Below are 19,617 nucleotides of genomic sequence, written 5' to 3' on the forward strand. Positions count from 1 at the left end.
CTCCCTGTAGGCTCTGTCAATTTCACTTCTCCAGTCTAAAACAGTGTGGGATCACCACCAGAGGGCAGTGAGGAATGGAAGTGGGCTGATGTTGCCTTCCAAAGCCGGCCTTGGATCTGGAGAGGTTATAATGGGCTGAAGTTTCCCTTCTGGTCTTTCACAGCCCTTTCACACAGCTTCAGCAAAGCCTTTGTCCCACACAGCAAAGCCTTTGTCCTGCCATTGACTCTGTCTTTATAAACTACCCTTTCTGGCTACCATTGCCTCTCCCAACACGTGTTCTTCACGTGTCAGATGTCTCATGTAGAGAAACTCTATCTTACCTTATAGACTTAGGGCGAAGAGGGTGCAGTGTGGAGCTGAATGTCTCAGAATAGTGTTTGGGGCTATTACTACAGGTATTTTGCATTCAGACCAAGTTCTAATTTGAAAATGAAATATATTGGTTAAAATGTAAAAGAACAAGGCAGTCATACCTACAGTTTACATAACATGGGATTGCTAAACAAAGACTGTAACAAGACTCACCTTGTCTTTCTTTGTCCTTTGGGATTTGTTCCCCGTATTTGAACGGAGGCATTTTAAAATCAGTAAAAGAGATCTAGTTTTGCCTCCATTACAAATGTGACATTTATAACAATGAACATTTTACTGTAGTGGGCCAAACGGTCCAACTATAAAAATATTTCAGGGAGTAAAACCAAATATATTTTTCTTTCCTAGCTGAATCTATTTTGTAAAAACTGTTAGTATTTATTAGAAAGGTGCTGGTGGTGAAGATTTTCTCCAGTTGTTTAACACTCTTTTTTCACGATATAGCATTATAAGTGACTGCTTATTTTATTGCGAAAGCCCTTCCCTGATAAAAGGCTTCTCATATTCTTCATTAGCTCTAAATATGCAAACTAAATCCTTGGTGGTAGTTTTTTTCCAATCCAAAAGGATGTGGCCTTAATATCCATTATGAATCGCACGCTCACCTTTTGATGTCATGGTATTAACATTTAACAAAGGCTACATACTTCTCTTTTTTAGTGGCCTGAGGATTACATTTTATGAATAAAATACTTCCCCTTTAAATATAACTTTGTGATTCTCATTGCTGCCCCCCTGCTCTCCTATGATTTCTTATACAAGGAACACTTAATTTGTAGACTGTATAAATACACTATGCAAATGCAATGGGAATGAACTGAAAGTGACAGGGGAATAAGGATGGATGACTCAGACCACAAGCACAAAGAGAAAAAAGGAGGAAAATCCACCTTGGAAACACAGTACACTATCGTTTTCTTGGCTACTGTTGTTCACTGGATCCATGTCTTGGTAAGAGGCACTGAGAGGTAATCTTCCGCATTCATTCTGGTACAATGGGCAATGAATAGCACCATCTTGAGGCAGTGGATGAAAAGGCTTGTGAATTGGACTCCTTCTAAGAGCTTTAAGGGAGGAATTCCTTTCAGGAATGTCTGGAAGCAGCTCAGAAATAAGCCTGTGCAATATACTGTTATCGGGCAAGCTGCCCCTCCTTTTTTCTGCTTTGATTTGGTCACAGATATCTTTAAGAGCAGAGTCCAGGGCTTCAAAGACAGAAGATTTGCATTGAGTCTTTTCAGCCTGCTTTTGGGGAGCTGTCGTTTTTTTCCTCCGGAAAGGCACTGGGCTGACTAGGAATGCGATCTTGGAGAGGCCGGGGTCGGGGTCTCGTCTCCGAGGCTCTTCAGGAGTCGGTTCCTGTTTAGCCCTTTCATGCTTCAGCATGGTGGTGAAGCGAGTATACGATGCTGGGCATCTCCCCTTGCAGGAGCTGATCAGGTGTTTGTGATGGTGATGGTGGGCTGACCCATAAAAACTTTCAGAAGATGTAAAGGAAAAGTGATCAAAATCGCTTTCGCTACAGAAAGAAGAGCCTTCTATCTGTATGAAGTCACTGAGGTCAGAGACCACTCCATCTTGGTCACTGTCGGAATATTCTAAATGAGATCTCTGTGGATCCTCACTGGTGACTTCAATATGAATTGGCACCACGGTTTTAGATTTGCGGTTCCTTGGTACCTGAGCAGCATGCCGACTGTGATCTTCCTCCTCCAGCAAGGACTCAATAGAAAACCGCCGCTTTCCATACAAACCATTTGTAGGAGGTTCAAGGAGGGTTACTGTGGATAATGCTTCGTCGCCTAAATTTGGCATCGATTTCGATTTCTGAATTAGTTTCTCAAATTCAGATATTCTATTGGGCACCATATCTCTGGGCACTTCCCCAGCGGAGGATTCCTTCCAGCCCTGCAAAAGGCCCCTGTGCCGCTCTTTTTCATACTGCAATACCCTGGACTTCACAGAACAAATCACCTCTGAATTGAGCAAGTCTTTACGATTGATGCGGTGCATTCTTTTATACATTTTGAGGAAGCCAGGGGCATCGTGTGCGGATCGATGGCGGGCTCTTGACCTACCGGAACCACGGCTCTCAGAATATGGAGAGGCCCAGGGAAGTGAAGATCCACCTTTGGAATCTTCCTCACATAAGAGAGACACCATGCTTTCTGACTTATTCTGCGGGTCAGGAAAGTGACAGTGTTCGTCTGCTAGCAGGTCGTCACAGCTACGAGATTTCCGCTTGGGAGAGGAAGTTTCTTCTGTGCTGCTCCAGACTTCTGCATTTTGGCGGGACATCTGCCAGCCATTTTTATAGCTGATTGCCCTTCTTGAGTCACTTGGGACAGCCAAACGCTGCCCATAGGTTCTACTACAGTAATCTAATTCATTTGAGGTGCTGTGGTTGGGCACTGAATAACCGGAAAGGGATGAATATGCTTTGCTAATATCCCCACCTTTAGAATCCATAGAGCAGCATGGTGAAAAAGAAACATTGCCAGAAATTAACAGGATCAAAAAGATAGAGGGGGAAAAAACGATCAGTACATGCCAGAAAGAACAAAGAGAGGGAAGTAGTTAGTTATTGCTCCTAAGCAAGCATTCAGCGCCAATACAAGATATACATTACCAAAGCGCAGAAGATGAAATACAGATAGTGCTATCTAAGCACTTACTACACCTTTCAGCTGTTCTCCATAATTTGAACATCTGAAAGTATCATCTATTTCAACATTTTAAAAACGCTGATGTGAAGAAACAGGGCACCTCTTTCCAGCAAATCTGCCATGTACAGATTAGGAATGTCTCATTTCACCCCTAGTGATAATCCAGGGATGAGCAAAGCTAATGAGTCTAATCACATCTCCCATTCAGATACAAACATCAAGAGGCAGCATTTTGGGGGGCAAGATATTCAAACAAAGATTTAAACAAATGAAACAAAATCAGATTATAATATTTCCAATATACTTAAACTGAACATGCATATTGCCTAAATAAGCAGCAAACAGGCTGAATGCGTTCGAACAAGAAGACTTGAGAATTCTCCATATATGATTTAATTAGATATGTCTTGCTGTTCAGGCCCCTGTCATATGATGCAACGGTAGCACGGTGATCAGTTCCTCCTCCTGACCAGACTGGGAAAGATCCATGTTACTGGCCTTGCCCTTGTGGTATGGCTCCTGTGCTAGCATATTATCACAGCAAAATGTTAACATAATTAAAACATTTTGCAGCATGGAAGCTTCTGTTCTTATGTAACTTCTGTCCTCAACTGCTTTTTTTTAAATTTGGGGATTGCAAAAAAAAAAAATTGGGTGTTTAGGGGAGGGAGAAAGCATTGGAGAAGTGGGAATTGACCGAGACAATACACAGGTCTGGTGCATATACACCTCCTGATGGACAACTATCACTCTGAGAGTCTCTCTAAACAAGACGAAGTACATGCGGAGGCTCTAGTGAAGAGAGACACAATGGTAGCCGGGAAGACAAGTTCTAAAAAGACAGATCAGAAGGCTTTGTCAGTTTCCCTCTCTACAGAGCCGGCAAAGAAGATCACTGCTCAAGGGGTTTGCTTATTTCCTCTCCGCCTCCCCGAAGGCTGTCAGTTTCACTTCCCCTTCTGGGCGCCAGGGAGGAAATAAACAAACCCCCTGAGCAGCGAGCCGGCTCTGTAGAGGGGGAAACTGACAAAGCCTTCCTTCCAATCTGTCTTTTTATAACTCGTCTTCCCGGCTAGCATTGCGCCTCTCTTCACTTGAGCCTCCGCATGTACTTTGTCTCATTTAGAGAGACTCCGAGAAAGCTGATTAGAAGAATCAGCTGTTCCAATGCTGGACTGTCCTGAGTTAGCAGCTCAACTTCCTTAAGTTTTTCATGAAACCAATGGTTTCCGTTTAAGCAATGTGGGATTTTCTTTTTTAGTTATCTTAAAGAGAGGACAGTATGAATAGAATTAGGAATGCTGGATGGTGAAAGTTTCTCTACGTGTCACCACAGAGACATATATGTTTGAGATTTGTGTCTTATGCATGACAGAAGCTTTTAAAAGATATCACTCTTTCTGTCAAGAAGGCAACGGATAAAATGCAATGACAATGTCATAAACGTTTGAATAAGTTGGTTGTAACAACAACAACCAACAACAACCACAAAACCTATGGGAATTAACAAATGGAAAAGCTTTTAAAATATTCCAAGGACCATATAAACATATGAATTCTGGATTTTTCATTGTTGCCCGGAAACTGGTCTTGAGAGAACAGTGAATTCTGAATAGGCGAACAGCATTCCACTCCTATCCAATCAATCATTTGTATCTTGCACTTCAAAAAAAAAAGAATTAATATGTAATTACACTGCTGCTTCTTTGCAAATGTATTTGTTCCTTACCTTTTGCTCTTGATGGAGAAGATGGAGAAGAGCTAGCGACAGGCTTTCTAAGGGTAGAGGACGTGCTCTGTGTATCTGGACGGCCCTGACTGGCCCGGTTTGCATTCTGCTCACTTTGTGCCTTCTGGTGAACCAGCGCAGGTTCTGACTTCCTCCTTTTCCTGTAGTCACTTGCAGTACTTGCAGAACTAAGGAAATAAGCAAAGTGAGTTTTTCTGTGCAGTTTGAGCTATAGAGATGTTAACACACACACAAAACTAAACCAGAAATACCAAAGACTCAGATCCACCAACGTGAAAGCGTAAACGGACTTAGTGCGGTTCTGCTTCAGCGAGATCTTGTGCAACACCCAGCACGTTCCTCCCTAGATATTAGAGTGCCCAGAAATTGTTTGCACATCTTTGCATGCAGAAATGCAAGTGGGGATACATTAAGTTTGACTTAGAGCAAGCGGCTGCCACGGTCCTTTTCTTGCATTTCTGCCTGTGCAAGAAACCTGAAGAGACAACAACAGCTATGAAAGCTAGGGAACCCCATATATCATTCAAATAAACCGTTTATCCAGAAGTATATTCCTATATATTAACAATTATGTCAACTTTCAATTCAGCCCATATATTCTTTGAATACATACAAAAGTTAAATTTCTCATACAGCATAAGGTGTAAATTACATTCACATAAGACTGTATCCCCTCACCAAAGTCTCCCAGTGATATAAATTAGTCCCTTTTATAAGCCCAACTATAAATCTTTGATTTTTCTCAATATGGTAGAACACTGGAGACGTCCGCATTAGATGTAAATGGCAAAACTGTGCGGGACAGGTGAAGAGTCCAATATGTTGTTTGAATCGAAGAGAAGAGGAAGATATTAATCAGTATGTTGTATTTTCCTTTATAGGTGGAGTGCAGATGATGATACAAGGACCCCGAAGGGCCCCCCGCCCTAAGTATCAGCTTGTTTCATGCAATCCACTTCCTCAGGGGATGTCACACAATCCACCTGAACAGACAATTTTACAACTCTCACAAAAGCTCTCTCATGCATACAATTCAGCGCATGTTCAGGAACGGTCATCATACAACTGCCCCACCATTTAACTGCCATTAAACCCTTTTCTGGCTTTTAAAGTCAGCAGGGTATTAGCAGCAAGCTTAGGAATCGTTCCTGGCTTTGAGGGGAAAAAATTGCATGCATACCTGGGAGGAAGGAAACCAACGGAGAAGTAGACTTATGACCATTACCTCGCTTTACTACAAAAATGGCAGACAAGGAGTTCAGAGAACTGAGGCGGGTGGGAGTGGTTAATTCTGCACAGACCAATCAGCTCCCAGGGGAAAGGAGAGGGGGGAGAGGAGCAGAAGGGGTGTATAAAGTTCAGGCTAGACGCGTCTTGGCAGTGGCTTCAACATAACATTGCGGTATGTCTGCAGGGGGAAAAATTGGGGATGCTGCGGACAAACGTCGGTTCCGTATCCCACGACTTCCTTGCAAGTATGAAGGTCCCACAAACATGGGAAGCAGAAAAGGTGCTGAAACGCTTTAAAGTGTGAAAAGTACCATGGAAGCAGTACTAAGTGCACAAGGTATGCAGTACCGAAGGAAGGAAGGAAGTCCTGAATGTTGTGTGAATATTATTAAGCATAAGGAATAACTCACAACATAAGTAAAGACAGAAACCATAATTACAATAAACATATATACATCATAGGCCAGACAGAACAAAAAAACCTGAAAAAGATCTGAACTTGATTAGGACTTCTCCATGTTTTGGTTTCTTTAAAATTTGGGCTGCCTATATAACGGCCCAGCTAGATGCGCAGCTACGTAGCCGCTTTGGGAAGTAGTTGTTAAAAATAAAGGAGACCCAAAATGACCTCAGAATTACTCTGGGGGGAGGGCTCCTCTTTCCTCCCTCAAGCCATTTCCCCCTGTCAAAATGGCAGAGGAGGCAGGTTTTCCCTGTTTTTTCTGCTCCACGTGGAGTATTCATAAGTTTGATTTTCCTCATGATTAATTGATACAGGTAGTATGTGTATTTTTCTGTTGGTTATTTATATCTGCGTTGCATTGGGCGCATAGATTGACATAGACTTGTATTGTTTTTCAAACCTACCACCTCACTATCACAAGGCCAGGGTGCAAAAGCAAACAATACGAGATTTATTTAGCTGGCAGGCTGTAATTTGTTTGTTCATTGGGCTGCGTAGCTATTTTGCTAGCGTACAACTTTATTTTGCCCACTGAAGAAAACTGTTCTGTCTTGCATATGATGTATATATGTTTTTCATAATTATGATTTCTATATTTACTTACATTGCGAGTTATTCCTTGTGATTAATAATATTCATTCACACAACATTCAGGACCTCCCTTCCTTCCATACTGCATAACTTCCACCCTTGGTTTTTTCCAGAGGTATTTCTCTCCCTCCTTTTTTAAGGAAGCAAAACTAAGCAGCCTGCAACCCCATCTTAAAAGTCCTTTATCTTTATTTCTCCTAGCTGTGCTGTAGTGGTACAGCACGTCTCATTAAGGAAAAAACTGCCTTTCTCTATCCCCAGGGTCATATATCAGTGCTACAGCCCATCCTGGCCGGGTGAAGGGACTGACACCATTGGCAAGAAGAACCGCAGCCCATCAGAAACGGAGTCAGAAGTGTTAAGTGGCATGCACCCCTTGGTGAAAAAAGACATTGCTCTGGGATGCATAGCCCCTGGCAACAGTTGTGAGGGTGTGGCTGGAAGGAAATTGGTTAGCATGGGGTAGGTTCCTGAGAGAAGACATAAGCTTAATAGGATGAGGTGGGAAGTGGAAATGGAAAGCAGAGTCAAGGAAGTGGGGCCAATGTGTTGCTCCAGTGACAAATGAGGCGTGCACCCTTCACTCCCAGGGAGGCTGGCTTTGCCAGGCTAAGCTGCAAACCGTATAGAGCTTGAGGTGAGAATAGTCCTTGGCATGGAGTCTGCCCTGAAGTAAGGTGTGTGTGTGGGGGGGGGGGAGGCAGAAAACAAATTATACCACTGCCTGAATTAAGAAGTCCATTATTAAATAATACCTCTGTGTGCCTCTTTGATGAAATGGACCTACATTGTTATAACAACCCCTTGTTCCTAAGACCATTTTTATTTATTTATTTTATGTATTTACTTCATTTATACTCCACCTTTCTCCCCAGTGGAGATTTAAAGAGCAAGGGTGAATTGGCTATTAAAACCCCTCTAGGAAGTCCTGGTGGGCTGGGGTGATGTCCCCCCAAAACTGGGGCCACCCTAGGGTTGGGGTGGCACAGAGCAAAGCAGGCAAGAACTGCTGCAGGTGGCCACTACTTCTCTGGAGATAGTAGTTGGTGATTGAAGGGGGCGGTGCCATGTCGGCCTCCCACCTTTGGGGTGGGGAAGGTTCTCCCCACCACTGCACCTTGTTAATTTGTTTTATTATTTGTATATTGATTTTAGTTTTTGTTTTTATCGATTTTAATTGTTCACCGCCCAGAGCCCCTGGGGATGGGCGGTATATAAATTGAATAAATAAATAAATAAATAAATAAATAAATAAATAAATAAATAAATAAATAGTCACTGCCATGGGAGGGGCACAGCAGCAAGCTGAGTGGGGGCCCAGTGTAGCCTGCTCCTTCCCTCTCCCTCCACTGGGGGCAGGGCCAGGAGGCATGGTGTGACCCTGTTCTAAGACTGCTTTCTGCTTCCCAAGCCATCCTTGCTCAAAGTGGCTTGCATCATTCTCCATTCCTGCATTTTACCCTTACTGCAAACTTGTGAAATAGGTTAGGCTAAGAGTATGTTCAGACCTGGGACTTCCAGGTCCTAGCCCAACCATTACACCATAATGGCTCCAATTAAACTTTAAAAAAATGCAGAGAGAACAAAAGGAGAGGATGTAGATGGTCTATTCCCATTATCTTAAGCACTATTAAAATACTGGCAGTCTTTTGCTGACACAAGGCCAAAGGAGGAGGAGAATAATAATTCATCTACAAAATGAGATACATTATTAAGTAGTTGTCTTTGTAGCTTGCATCCTTCGTTGTTCCAATTTCTATGACCTTTACAGTGCCGTAAAATAGATGTCAATTCTTGGTTTGCGCAAATTAAAACCACTCCTGCTGGCAATCTCTTTCTTACAAAATTCAACGGTTGTTGAGTTACATTGCTGGCCAGGAATATAAAATGGGCATCTGGAATTCCATCACAGATCTTTTAAAAGACAGGAATGTAAATATTTGGATTACTGTAGGTATACCCAATTTAATTCTGTTTTATTTGAATACATTTTGAACATGGCTAATGATAATACTTTTATTACAGACTGTTATTTAAAGCATTTGCTGCTATAAAAGCCCAGAATACTAAAAAAACTGAGCACATACAATTTGCATATGCTGAAGAATTCTGTGCTAGGATAACAATGAGAATTCAGCGCACAGAAACAAATTACACATCTAAATCTTTAGATTCAATCATAAAAGCACAAGAACAGATTTCTAGATCTACACTGATGGGAAACCCAACTCCGAACCCTGAACTGAGACTGATGAAAAATAAATAAAAGGGGTGGAGTTTGCAGTTCCTCCCATCAAAGGAAGTCCGAGTGTATTTGCTTTTGAACAAGAACTGTGATATTGATGTTGAGATGTCTCTTTCCAGCTACAAAGGCTTTTTGAAAAAACACATTGATATATTAAGTTTCTCTTACCTAGGTGGTCTATCCAAGGCCCTGTCTGTTGGACTGTAATACAAGGAAGTCTGCAGAGACAAATGAATGACTTCATTAAACTTTTATTCTGAATTCCGCTGGCATTATTCATAACAAATAACCATGCAAAGAACCTATAAATAATTTAACACATCAAGCCAGCATGATTAACGCACAACCCAAAAGAATCTAGACCATTTCACAAGAGAGGTCATACTTTCAAAATCTATTTCATATCTGCAATTTCATGCTGGAGATAAAAATTCAGAAACAAACTGTTGTTTTAGTAGCCTGTTTCCCAAACTAGATAGACTATGGCTTAGAATGGCTGAAGAGTGGATTTTTTTCAAAATCCTCCATTTACTTACCAAAGTATTAATGTCAAACAGAACTGGAAATTCTCTGTAAATATAGCTTAAACATCTGTAACGCATACAGCCACTTGACCTTTCAAGCTTCATGTTAAGAGCAGAGATCGTCACACCGACCTCAAGACTTTCGCTGCTTAAGAAGGGGCTGCTGACTGGTCTTTGGGAATGCAAATACTTTAAACCCATGAATATAAGTTCAGCCCGTAGTGACAACTATTTTTAATCCAGTCACTTAATGAGTGCCAAAGCTCAAGCCCGAATTAGATGCACACTGTACCACAGTTTGTGAGAGCTAGAAAAAATGTTGCCCTCTGGGCATCTTTTCATGGACACAAAACTATGTTACTCACATATTAAACATATTTTACATTCAGGCTATGTAATTTCAGAGGTGACCTGAGGGGACTGAAAATAGAATTTTCACACTATGTTTTGCTATAATCATACATTAAAAACATATCCTCAAAATGTTTTACAGGGAGCAGTCCACTGTTACACTGCATCTGTGTGACACGAATTACTTTCAATGACCAGAAGCAGAGCTTGGTAGATTGTACTAATTGATCTCTTTAATATGACTCCAATAAAAAGGTGCCACTGAAGATGGTAGACACTCTGTAATCATACTTCTCGAGGTCAAACTTGCGCTCAAAGACCCTGAAAGACACTATATCATCTCACAGGGCCAGATTTTAGTAGATTCTCAGGTTCAAATTAGACGTTATAACTTACACAGCTCGGGACATGGGTCTTGTCCCAACTTGTTGGTACACAGAACAGAAGAACAGGGTATCTTACCTTTATAGCGCTCTGTTTTGTTCCAGAGTGGTGTGAGGGGGAAGGGGGAAGAGGGTCTTCCATCCTCCCTCCTGAGCAGTTTTCCCCAGGGGAAACAATCATGGGGCTGTTTCCCCCTTTCTCTGCCTCCCAAATAATGGGTACCCACTCTGCAGACATTTTGGCTGGTGAAAACAGCATGGCACGGAGGCCAGAAACCACTCCTCCCCCTTCACGGCACTTTGGAACTGAATGGAACAACAGATCACTGTAAAGGTAAGAAACCCTGTTTTTCTGTATGAAAGCAAGTTGGGACAGGTAAACACGACCCAATCTGAGTAAGTTCTAACATCTAGTTTGAGACTCAGGCACCACAATATTTGTGGATCTCCTCCTCCTCCTCTTCACTTGGTCATTATGCTACAGAAGGTATAGAGGGACCGGAGGGAGATGAAGGAAGGCAAGAATAAGAGAGCTGATACTACAGCTCCAACTGTATTGTGTGTCATGGTGTCAAGTTGGCAGTAAGCCACCCTCCGGTTCATGAGCACCAGCAGAAGCCCAACTATGTCAACTGCTGATTCAAGTGCTGTTGCCACAACTGACACCTACTACTGTAATACACACTACATAGTCACAAAGAAGCACAACATAAACTAAAAGTAACTGGTTATCTGAGGACAAGATCTATTCAAGGACAGTTATGGGTACACAAATGTCAGTTCTGTACACATTTAACAGACTACAGCCCCCACCTTCCAAATTTTCCTTTTAAAACGCTGCAATTGTAGAAGCTTTTATGAAGAACATCTGTAAGCATTTCTGTAAGCATTTTTAAGCCACAGATGTGGGGAAATAATGATTCTGGACAATATAAAGTTTGCTTGACATCCGAAGAAATCTCAACTTTATTAAACATGCACATTAACAAAAAAAAAGTAGTATGTTATGAGGTGATACATTTTTTGGTTTGTGCAGAGAACAGATGCTGAATTAAGAATCACTTTTGACAAGTAGGAACGGAGAACACTTGGAGTGAGCAGGAAAAAAACCATCAAAATTACAGATAATTTGATGACCTGCAATTTTTTATAAGCATTCTTTTTATTTCAGTTAAAGTTCTTACAGATATTTCACCCTCCCCCCGCCACAATTCATCTTGAGTTTTGCTTTAAGTAAACTCCTTGGTGGCAACCAAGAGATGTGCACAGTAACCAAACCGAAGAGAACTCATGAACCAAACCGAATGCTGTTTCCTAGTTAAATCAACTACAGAAGAAACATGCTTAATTTACCTCATTGGAAAGACCTGAAGGACTGCCTTGAACATAATCCAAGAGCTTTTTAGGAGGCTGCACCATATAAGTAGAATTGCAGAGATGAAATGGAGGAGAATCAATGGCAGCAAGGAATGAAACATGGAGAAGGTGACATAGTTAGAAACCAAGTGATAACAGAACACGAGAGTGACACAAACAAAACAAAATTGGGGGGAGGGGAGGGAATGTGGACTGTGGTGAAGAATGTGTGACAGTAGCGGTCCAGTAGCCCTAGCAAGCTTACAGGTTGTTACAGTTAGTAGAGCTCTCACTCAAATAAACACAGAAACCTTTCATGGACCAAGAGAGAGGAATGTTTACAAAAGCATTTGAGCATATGAGTGAGACAGTTTGCTGTAGTGGTTAAGAGCGGCAGGACTCTAATCTGGAGAACCGGGTTTGATTCCCCACTCCTCCGCCTGAAGCCAGCTGGGTGACCTTGGGTCAGTCACAGCTTCGCAGAGCTCTCTCAGCCCCACCCACCTCACAGGGTGATTGTTGTGAGGATAATAGCAGACTTTGTAAACTGCTCTGAGTGGGTGTTAAGTTGTCCTGAAGAGCAGTATATAAATCAAATGTTGTTGCTGTTGTTATTATGAGCGCTATTTAGGTCTTTTTAGGGCAAAGGAAACATATTTGGGATATTTATGGATCCAAACTGTTCAAGTACTGTTATTCATTTCTTGGAACTTGAACAAAACGTGGCTACAGGATACCATCAAATTTTGGGATAGAAATAAATAAACCACATTCCTTCTTTTACTAAAGCTGCACTACATAGGAAAACAATTGGACATCAGGGGGTACTGAGAGACAGCACACGTGACCAGGTCCAGGAGCCACGTGTCTTGAACCCCTCCCTCTCTGTACTTCCGTGAGTGCTAACGTCTCAGTAGCCGACAACATGGAACCAGGGTGGGGAAAGGCACAACAGCATAATGTCAGAATGTGGGTAAATTCTTATTGAAGTTATGGAGTGGAAAGGGGAACAAAAATTTGTTGCTGCTTTCAATAGAAACTAAGCATGTTAATATTGTATTTCTTTCATTTATACCCCGTTTTCTCCCCAATAGGGACTCAAAGTTGCTTACAACAGTCCCCCCATCTCCATGTTATCCTCGTAACAACCCTGTGAGGTAGGTCAGGCTGATGGTGTGCGACTGGACCCAAGTCACCCAGCAAACTTCCATGGCAGAACGGAGATTCGTATGACAAAAACTCCAAAAGAGCAGGCTATCAAATGATAGCTTGTAATCAGTTTGGATGGCAACGGGGAATTAAATGGGAATCTCATCGATGATTTCTCAGTGATATTCTTCATTCATTGAAGGTACGAAGAGAGGGATTTCCATTTCCTATGGTGTGGTAACTCTCTTCTCTAATTTCCCTAGGTGAGAGCTGCTTGCTAACTAGAATAACTAACAGTCTACGCAATTGGCAACAAATTAGCATTGAGCTCTCCAGAGTTTCAACAAGTTAAAGAATACTTATAATGTGCCAAAACCTAAAAAGCAAGTTCACTGATAGCCCTGTTTAACTGGTCATTAAAACCCCTATTGACTTTGGTAGGACTCTCCCCTCCCCAAATGGAATATTGTGTAACTATTACACATTTACCACAATATATAAAAACAGGGCTTTTTGTCAGGGAGAACACGGGGGAACGGAGTTCCAGAACCTCTTGAAAATAGTCACATGGCTGGTGGCCCCACCCCCTGATCTCCAGACAGAGGGGAGTTGAGATTGCCCTCCGTGTCATGCGGCGCGGAGGGCAATCTCAACTCCCCTCTGTCTGGAGATCAGGGGGCGGGGCCACCAGCCATGTGGCCATTTTCTCCGAGGGCAACCCACTGAGTTCCACCACCTTTTCTCCCAGAAAAAAAGCCCTGCATAAAAACATACATGAACACTAATGATGAACTGTTCCGATTATTATTTCTGAATACACTGAAACATATTTTGAGCTACGATGTGAGAATTTTTATTTTCTTTAATGTTATATCTTGATATTCTAGCCTCACTTACCGGGCGTCCAAACTCCAGCTCTGAAAAGAATTTATACCAGGGTTCATTTTCTAAATCTATGTCATCTGGGTTTATGCGACCAGTCTGGAAAAATTGTGAAGGAAAAAGGGAAGGAAAAGGCACAAACTGATCAAAGTGTTGGAAATGACACATCACACTGATAACACAAACACACACAAATGATAGGAGAGAAAGGTTGAAACAAAAACAAAGGAAATGGAGATTTCATGGTGGAAAGTGACTGTCTTGATCGGTTGTCACACACACTGGTTGTTTGAACTCCTCCTTTTCAACTTATGTGGCAAATAATTATTGCGTGTCCACGATACAAAACAAAAATGTGCTTTTTTATTTAGAAAATATAAAGGTCCAATGTCCTTGACTATATAAAATATCATTATATAAGATTATTTTGAATTTTAAAAAAAGAGAGAGTTAAAGCCCCATTCTAAGATGAAAATTAAGCATTTCGCTATCCTATCTGGGAAATTTCACTGTCACGGTTGTGTCATCAGCGTCGGTCTTAGGATGGGGCTACCCCCGTACAACAAATACAGGCACACTTATTTTGCTTTCGAGTATGAATTTTGTATGAATAAAGAAAAATGACCCTTTTTAAAAATGGTTTACTTTCCCCTTTAGCATGCATAAAACTGTCATACAATGACTATTTAACTGTACATGATTACTGCCCAAGGAAAGTGTGTTAATTTTTCATTTTAAAGCCAAACATGTAGAATATGCAGCATAAATAAAAAAACCCTCCTTCTCTGTGGCCGTCAGCCTATGCTAAAGAAACTCGGTGTATAATATTGACACACCTCAATTTGGGAACTAGTTCCAGAGCTCTGCATGCACCTTTTAAAAAAGACTAATTGGAGAGACTGGAACGCTGATGGAAGCACGGAACGTACAGCTGAAGAGATAATTAGTACTGTCAATTCTGACAGCTCTAGCCATTTTTTTTAAATAGGGGGGAAAAGAATAAATCCAGGCATTTCCATCCTGCTCTCCCCAGTAGATTATTAGTACTGACAATCTTTCTGCAGATCAGGCATAAAAGATTGGAATTTACACCGCCTATCAAGACATCTTTTATTCATTATTTAAGCTCTTTCCAGTCCACTGCTTCTCCCCCACCCAGTACTGACAGTATCGAAGGAAGTCAGAAGCAGCTCACTGGTGGTGGTGGTGGGGGGGGGGTAGTTATCGGGCCCTAATGTATGTTCTTCATATCTATACAGCTTTTGTTTTTTACACCGGAAAATAATGATTGTCCCGTACTCATTACATTTATCAGTTTGATTTACTGACTTGAACAGCAGAGGGCAGCAAGAACTACCCTTTGACTACCAAACAGTAGAGCTAATAGGTTTATTCATTTTTAAAATTCTGTTAAATTGCCTGGAGGCCGCTCAAGTGACTTAATTTCTGTGTGGTCTTATATTCAAGTGTGCTCTGTCTCCCTAGCAAGGCCTGTGTATCCACAATGGGAGAACAAGTGTAAGATCTTTCACTTGAGTGTCCCTGCGTAAGATGTCTTGTGTAGAGAGACTCTGAGCACCATCTTTCAAAACAACATGACCCGCCTATCAAGCACAGAATTTTGGCAACACAGTTTTTAAAAGAAGGGGTATGACAAGTGAATTCTCAGGATTCCACTACACCTTCTGTATTCCACACTGACTTGCCAGCTGGCACTTTTAATTCTTACAGTCCAAAAAGCAGAATTCTAAGCTGACTCTTCTTTAGAGTTTGGAACTGTCTCAATCGATGGGCTGGTGGCCCAGTGCAGAAGCTTCTGTGATTAGTTCTTGCTAACTCAATATTACAACTTTGGGCAAAACACTGGGTGCCGAAGCAGGCGTTCCACGAATTCCGTCCTGCATTCACCGCCATAATATGCTTTCCAGTGCACTTGTCAGTCACCAAAGATACCGGCCGGGCAGCACATACTCACTGCTGGTTCCCAGCTATTGACTGGGTTTTCCCATTGTCAGGTGACCTCTTTTAAAATGCCACCCATAACTAAAGGGTGACCAAAAAGCTTATTTTCTTTTTGCTCAGTAAAAGTTCATCTTAATAAGGAGCCGGCCCGTAATTATACTCCTGTAGCTGCATTTCTATGAAAGCCAAAAGAGGAAACCGACCGAACAGACCAAGGACAAAGGATCGGATCAGGCTGCCAAGCAAGGCCTGTTATAGCCCCACAGCCGCTGTGCCCCTCATCCCCAGAACATCAACAGCCAGGTTGTCCTTGAGCGATGATGTGGTAACAGCAACACTGCTGAACGGACGAGTAATTGAGATGCAGGAACTTAGGAGCGATGTATTGTCGAAGGCTTTCACGGCCGGAGAACAATGGTTGTTGTGGGTTTTCTGGGCTGTATTGGTTTCCGGGCTGCATGGTTTCCAGTTCTGAAAAACACCAGGCTAACAAAACATTCTATCCCCGACAATAGCCCTGCAGAGAAGATTAGCACATCAAGTACCAATCCATATGCAAAAGAACCTCCTCAGGATACAGTGAAGCCTCCCGCCATTAGCATTCCACACCCTGGGAAACTCTCACAGGATGACTCAGCTCAACCCCACCCCTCCTGAGTAGATACAAATGACCTACATCTTTTCCACACTGTGACACTGAGAGATCTCTGTCTTTTGGTGCTACACCTCTGAAGATGCCAGCCACAGCTGCTGGCGAAACGTCAGGAACTACAATGTCAAGACCACGGCAATACAGCCCGGAAAACCCACAACAACCATCGAACTTAGGAGCCTCGCCTCTGGTAGATGTTCCCCTCTGAGATGGGGGATTTCCTCTAATGGTTCTTTGGCAGAGTATTTTTCTGGTTTGACTTCCCCTCACCTTCGGACAGCATTCATGTTCGCGCGCTTTAATGTTCTTCCTTCTGAGGTACTCCATGGGAGGTTTAAGAATATTCCTTACTCCACAAGGTATTGTGCCTGTGGCTTGAGGGACATAGAAAGTACTGAAAATGTTCTCCTGTACTGCTTATTGTATTGTGATATTCACGCCGTTTATCTAGAACCTTTGCTTCGAAATCATGAAGGTCAACCGGATGACAGTAAGACACGCCTTTTACTATCCACACATAACCCTGGGATCATGGAGTCTGTGGCTAAATTTCTCTGTTGTGCATCGAAGAGGAGAGGAATGGTTTAAGTGAGGGGGCAAGGGATTGTTTTTCTCTCCTTGCTGACTGAATGTATGTCCTGTTATGCCAATAAAGGTATTCGATTCGGAAAAAAATTCAAATGGATGAGTATCACTTATGCAGTGCTGTGAAAAGGGTACTTGTACAGAGCTGGGGGGAGGAAAGATGTGGGTCTGCAATGTCACCCGCTGTGCAGGCAATGAGATTTTTGCATCCCATGAATCTGGAAAAGGCGAATGTCTAATGAGCTCTGAAGGAAAGATGCTCCTGCAGCAATGTTGGCAAGGGGAAGAGATTGTTTATACCATCATAGTTGAATTCTGCTGCAGAATCATGGATTGGTTGCAACAGAATTACACAGTAAACTTTTTAAAATCCGAAGTACTGTCATAACTGGATTGGGCAGAGTAGGTAAAACCTTCTGGAGAAGCAAAAGGGAGCAGGGTTATTATTATTGTGTTTATGATGGTGATTCAGTTTCGTGAGGCTTTCAAATGGCAACAGTATCTGCGCACTGGCAAAGGTGCTAAATGAAGCATGCAGGGACAGCTCCCAGTATGCCCCTCCAGCATGAAGTACTGCTTTCAAATGTGCAGAAGGGGCAATTTATTTATTTATTGTCATTTATAGTCCGTCTTTCTCACTGAGACTCAAGGCGGGTTACACAGTGTGAGAGTAACACAGTCAGTATCAAGTACATTTCCATAAACAATGCCATAGGATAAATAAATACAAGTTTACAAAGACAAGAGCATTAGCAAGGATACAATACAGAGTTGAAGAATTGCTGAAACAGAGCATAAGCAATTCTAGGACTGACATTAGACAACATATAACTACCCAGTAGGGTCCTCCTTAAAGCAAAGGTAGCGTATAGAAGCACATACTTAAGGCAACATGGTGATGAAGTCTATGGTCCTTAATGCATTAGCAAATCATCTGAGACCTCCTCCCTACAATACAGCCTTCCTATCTGAGTAAAAAGCCTCTTTGAATAATTCGGTTTTGCATCGTTTGTAGAAAGCCAGGAGGGTGGAGATCTACTGACCACAGGCAGGCCGTGCCACAGTGTAGGGGCCATCACAGAGAATGCTCGTGTCCAGGCTGCTGTCGAGACCCTATTCAGATGTAGCAATGGAAGACTGGACTGGCTTCCATATTAGGCAGTTGGCGATTAGACACCTTTCCCCCCTTTCCAGTCCTGACTTTTAAAGCCGGAGATAGATAAAGAGAGGAACTAGCTGAAGACGAGCATAATGTAAAGTAGGCTGTACTGATGTTTGCTTATAGATCCAGAAGAGTTAGCTGTGCTAGTCTGTAGTCGCAAAATAGTAAAGAGTCCAGTAGAACCTTTAAGACTAACCAACTTTATTGTAGCATAAGCTTTCGAGAACCACAGCTCTCTTTGTCTTTGTGAGAGTGCGATGAGAAAATGTGAGACTTCTCTCTCTAGGGTGTGTGGGGGGGTAAATGATGTTTTTTAAAAGTATACTTAGCATCACATGCAAATGAAATTCACTTGGTCAACTTAATTAGCTTACCAATTGGTAAAGTACCCATTACAGTCCAATCAAAGGTCAGCGAGTAAATGTTATCTTGTAATATCTATCTGTACACACGTATTCAAAAGCTATTTTTGCAATGTAAGATTTTTAGCCCTCCTAACACCCCATACAAGACAGTAAAAAAGCTGAGTTACTTGATCTGGACAACCAAAATGAAAGACGTTACATGTGCATAAATGAAAAGGAAATTGAGATCTCAATTAAAAATAGAGTGCTGGATCCTTTGTACAATGTGCGGTCCAAGTACTGACTTTTAAATGCTTCATATGCTTTTTTATGGGGGCGGGAAGGAAGCGAGGCCAAGAGCTGTGATTCGGGTCCTCCTCTGCCCAAACAATACAGCATCTGCACAAATGCCAAAGTAATGGGTCTATTGGAGAACCCTGAAATGTGAATGCGTCAGGGCTGCAGAGTGTATGAGCAACTCCTTCCATGCACTCCCAAGTGAGAATCAGTGCGATACCTATGATGGTATTTGCGTAAACTCAATTCCCAAAAGTATTTTAAAGGCTTTTATAGCTGTAGATGAGCAAGATTTGAGTCTAGCAGTACCTTAAAGACTAACAAGATTTCCCAGGGTATAAGCTTTTGAGAGTCAAGCTCCCTTCAGCTGATACCCTTCTGTATTTTGACTCTCAAAAGCTTATAGCCTGGAAAATCTTGTTGGCTTTTAAGGTCCTATTGGACACATACCTTGCTCATCTACTATAAACCAACTCACCTGAAACTATCTTTTATAACAGTAGTACAGTTGTCACTGATCACACTAAATACCCAAACCTATAGGAATGCACAAAACTAGATTAGTAACTTATGCAACTAAGTAAAACAAGTAAGTGATATAAAAAAGCAGATCCAACATAATGACCTATAAAAACATAAATTTAGATTTG

At 42.0% G+C, this 19,617-nt stretch overlaps 1 protein-coding gene across 3 annotated transcripts in view; it reads right to left on the minus strand.

Annotated features, from left to right (window-relative positions):
• SORBS2 (sorbin and SH3 domain containing 2) overlaps positions 1 to 19,617 on the minus strand; it is a 147,026-nt gene that overhangs the window by 31,449 nt on the left and 95,960 nt on the right. Inside the window, exons 14-18 of one of the 3 annotated variants that reach the window (XM_054989732.1) lie at positions 13,981 to 14,064; positions 11,932 to 11,988; positions 9,489 to 9,538; positions 4,771 to 4,958; positions 1,266 to 2,831 (exon numbers count right to left, since the gene is read on the minus strand). In XM_054989732.1, the coding sequence (XP_054845707.1) occupies positions 1,266 to 2,831; positions 4,771 to 4,958; positions 9,489 to 9,538; positions 11,932 to 11,988; positions 13,981 to 14,064 (1,945 nt within the window). The remainder of the gene's footprint in view (positions 1 to 1,265; positions 2,832 to 4,770; positions 4,959 to 9,488; positions 9,539 to 11,931; positions 11,989 to 13,980; positions 14,065 to 19,617) is intronic. The other 2 variants (XM_054989733.1, XM_054989734.1) reach the window with 2 other exon arrangements.

The sequence above is a fragment of the Eublepharis macularius genome, chromosome 10 (assembly GCF_028583425.1).
Source record: "Eublepharis macularius isolate TG4126 chromosome 10, MPM_Emac_v1.0, whole genome shotgun sequence".
Lineage (NCBI taxonomy): Eukaryota > Metazoa > Chordata > Lepidosauria > Squamata > Eublepharidae > Eublepharis > Eublepharis macularius.